At 40.9% G+C, this 4329-nt stretch overlaps 1 protein-coding gene across 1 annotated transcript in view; it reads left to right on the top strand.

Moving 5' to 3' along the window:
• The window catches only part of cntn1b (contactin 1b), a 10557-nt gene extending 8755 nt beyond the window's left edge, over positions 1–1802 (top strand). The window contains exons 21-24 of the mRNA XM_068586849.1: positions 39–228; positions 323–444; positions 551–707; positions 786–1802. Coding sequence (XP_068442950.1) covers positions 39–228; positions 323–444; positions 551–707; positions 786–868 — 552 coding nt within the window. The 3' untranslated portion in view covers positions 869–1802. The remainder of the gene's footprint in view (positions 1–38; positions 229–322; positions 445–550; positions 708–785) is intronic.
• Positions 1803–4329: the final 2527 nt, after the last annotated feature.

Here is a 4329-nt window from a genome sequence, read left to right as displayed (position 1 = left end):
ATGACATGGGATGTGTAATATTGTTTCTTGCTAACCAGGTGAAATACTGGAGAAAGTACGACGATCCGGAGCCGGGAGCACATCGTATATTTGTTTCAGCCGCAACCAACCAGACGAGGTTGGAGAACATGCTGCCAGACTCTCACTACCTCATTGAGGTCCGTGCCTTCAACGGAGCCGGCCTCGGACCCCCTGGTGAACACTGTGAGATGTTCACAAAGAGAGCGCGTAAGACTGAGGACTTGCAATCTGGGGACAATGAACACCTACAGTAAGAGTTGTGTAGATGTGGTGTTGATAAATGATGTGTTTTTGTTAACAGCTCCACCAGATCCTCCCCGGATGTGGCGCTATGTTACCTGGACAGGACAGTGGATGTATGTGTGGTGGGATCATATCCAGTATGACTGGTTTGGCAATATTTCCTTCCCACTGTACTACAAGGTAGGTGTGCTTTGCATCTATCATGACAAACACTTTTCTTTTTCATTAGCTCTAAGAGTAATTCCAGTCTACATGGTGTAAATCTCCCTTGTGTTTTGTCTTCAAGGTCATGTTCAGAAAGACAGGCTACATCTATGGGGAAGTCTACATCACTGGCTGGCACTTCATGGACTTCCCCATGCCTCAGTTTGGAGACTACGAGCTGATGGTACGCGGCCGTTATGAAGGAGGGGACGGCCCAGTCAGGAAGATTAGCATTCAGGGTAAGTGCTAAATTATAAACATATAGATATGTTTTATTCTCTTGGCCTATTCGTCTCCTAATGTTGCTGCTTCCTCAGGTAAAGCATCGATGGTCACGCCGACTCTAAGCCTGGTGTCTTTGCTGCTGCTGGCGCTGTGCCTTGTGGGATTGGAAATGTAAGCGTTGTCACAAGTGACATGTAAATAATAGACTACCAGACGTCAATTTGTGGCTAGAAGAGATCCAGTATTCACCTCCAAACACTCTTCGCACTGAGTCATTGGTCAAGATGCATCTTTTGTGTTGCAACAAAAGGAAGTTGTTTCTCTCAGAAAAGTGTTGGGTGTTGGTCCTGACACTTTTTAGTACAGCTGGATAGGACTCCTGCATCAGTTCAAGCCCGAACACATGCTTGCTGTTGGGTGATGTGACTACGTTGTCCACTTTGTCCAGATAGAAATACAAGCATTGTCAAAAGAACACTTCTATCAATACTACAACATGTCCTGTTCCTCTTCTATATTCAACTTACTTTATGTTTGAATTACTGTTTCTTGTTTAGAGTTTAAGTGAACTGGACAAACAGTAGCTTAGAAAGGTAGAATTTAACCCATAAAATGGGGGAAATGTTATTTACAACTAGCACTATACATCTCTCAGATGGTCAAGCAATTAATAACATGTAAAGAACTGTATGATAATCACTGTATTTGGTTTGGAATGAGCAGGGAAGGTTGTTTTTTTTAACACGTCGCTTATCAATTTTATTTCTTTGAGCACAAACAGTGCATCACATATTTTAAACAACCTTAATCTTCACAATCATGTTTACACATTTGTTAAACTTTTTACATTTAAGTTATTTTCATGGTGCTGTGTGACAAGTTTAGAGGATGCCTGTCCAATGTTCATTTTCGTTGTCATCAATAAAAGCCATACCACTTCAATGACGGCTTTTCCCTTTGAGCAATATGATGATTTCTGGCAGTGAAAATGTAATTTTTGAATGAACCACAAAGCTGGGGTTGGACAGAAATTGCTATGTATTACATAAATGTATGCTAATTTCCTTTGTGTCAGGCTACAAGACCATTAAACATAGTACAACAATCTACATTGTCTCAATGGTTTTAATCCATTTTTGGTCAGACATTTTCAGACCTATCAACACAGTGGGCTCTGAAGAATAACCATTACTTGTTCCTATTTGTATGAAAATAATGAATCCACTAAATTAAAATTTAAAGAACAGGAGGTTTAAATACATCATTTCGTATTGCTTTTTTCATATTGCTTTTCCCTGCTCAGGTAATTTCTCTTCTTAGTGTATAATTAGAAATGTAGTGAAGATGGAAATACATTTTTCTTTTGTTCTCCTCTTGACTTTTTGAGCTCTATCAGAACCAACAAAAGGGGATCTGATGTGTGGTTTCTATCAGCAGATGGCAGTATATTCACATGCCATTGACCACTGTTTCCAGTATCATTTGGTCTAATCACAGATCCAATGTAGTGTTTATTTATTTCTGATCTGAAGTGTCACATACCCTTTTTTATTATTGATCGTTTCCTTAAGTTTAAGGTTTGCAGAATTGCATTGGTGGCTATCATGACAATATTATCTACAACCACAATTTTTCCACTCTACAGTTACTCTGTTGCTCGTTACCTGTAAATGTGGACAGCATATCCATAATTTTGACCTTGTTTCAGAAAAAGAGAGGAAAGAGCTTTGTCTGTGTGTGCTTTGTTTGAGCATTACATGAAGCTTGTTTGTGTATACAGTAGTCCTTGTGTGGTGGGCTTTTTTCTCTGTTCCACCTCCATTACCGCCAACTCTCTCATTGTAGATCCTTTGTGTCAAACAAATACATAGACAACAAACAATCCCATGTGACGCTGAAATGTTGCCATCTTTTACAAACAATCACAGCAGACGCAGAGAGGTGAGTCCTCCTCAGCAGGGAGTGAGTTTGTTGTGTAGTATGAAATGTTTGTTTTTTCTTTCTTACCAGGCATATGACAAATCGAATCTTAAGCAGATGATGAAAAAAAAGCACCTATCCAGTGTGAGGTACCTATGAGCAAGGCACTAAACCCCAAGTAAGTTGTGATAGTGGTTACCTAAGTTGGATATAAAACAGCCAGTGTCACGGAGGACTGTGTGCATGCAAGACATGTAATGCTGCAAATAACTCGCTTCATCAGGGTGGATTTATTCGTGGTGGGTCTGACTGATAGTCTGTTAAGATATGTGCAGGAAGCACCTCACTCCCTCGGGCCATTACTGTAAATAAGAAAGGTGATTTGGTCAACTTGCCTGATCAAGGATGCATATGGAAACTAAACTCTGGGATGTGCTGTACAATCCAAATAAAATGCATCAGCACAGTGACCGGTGACTCTTTGCTCATGCAGTGGGATGCAGATGTGCGAACTCTACATCTTAGAGCCGGACAGGAGCAGCACAGGACATCTCAGGAAACTGTTCTGATAGTTTTGACACACTTGTACTATACTTACATTCATACTATTTTTTAAAAGGTGTTTTTCATCTATAGTTCTTTTATTTGACAGCTGTAGTTTCTAGCTTATCTACAGACTACTGATTAAAAAAAATGTTACGACATGGTTATGAAATATGTTTTTTCTCAGACTAAACTGTCCGAAAATGTTTAAAGCAGTTCAAAAAAGATCCAAAAATCTGTGATACAATATTACAATGAAATGAAAAACTATACTGTAGGCCATTCTACATAACACGTACTTGCCACTATTCTTGCTCAATAAACTCACTATGTTTCTGACAACAGATACTAATCCCAGGTGTCAGGTACAGTGGATAAACTCCCATGATGCAGTGGGATGTAGCTGATTATTTACGTATTAGGTATTCCCTTTGCTGCTTTCCATTTGATCAGAAGACGCTCTCTGGCTGTCAGGTTGGACCTGTGATGGTGGAAGCACATAAATGGATTTAATAATAGAGCTGGATCCCTTGGTGCTCAAAGCAGGTTCATCCTGTGGGATTTCCCACCTCTCACACGGACACATTGCATTGCTTTTTGTCCTCTAAACCCTTTCTCTGAATTATCCATATACCAGTTGCTGTTTTTTTTGCACAACAGCACATTTAAATAGAGAACACATTTTGCAGCTGTGTTACAGCACTTATGTCAATGCTATGAATACTATAAGCACCAAAGGTGGTAAAGCTAAAAATGAGCCAGTAAAGAGCCAAACCAGGACATATGCAAAGCAGCCTGCATTAGCCTTTGCGCTGGCCCATAAATCACACACATTTGGCAGGGCCCCCTGGCTTGCTAGCTAGTTAGCCACACTCCTGCTGGTCCCACAGAACGGACTAGCCTATGGAGCAACATCAGATGGCTCCCGGGGTTGGGAAAGAGCCACACTAAATCTCCCGGACCAATTTGGCATGGCAGAGCTGGCCTGTGTTAGCAGCACAGCTAACCTGGTTAGCAGCCTGAAGGAGCACGGTTGGAGGCCCCTCCTGCTGTTCGATTGGCTGAAATGGGTTGTGGTGTCAGATAAGGAAGTAATTGCCTCTTCTATGGATAGTTTATGACCCTGTTTACTCCGTGAAAAATAGCTCACTGCACATATCCCTCTGTCTAGTG

The sequence above is a fragment of the Clinocottus analis genome, unplaced genomic scaffold (genome assembly GCF_023055335.1).
Source record: "Clinocottus analis isolate CAN_PGR_092001 unplaced genomic scaffold, fCliAna1.0.p SCAF_20, whole genome shotgun sequence".
In the NCBI taxonomy this organism is placed as follows: Eukaryota; Metazoa; Chordata; class Actinopteri; order Perciformes; family Cottidae; genus Clinocottus; species Clinocottus analis.
This window is presented reverse-complemented; position numbering and strand designations above follow the sequence as displayed.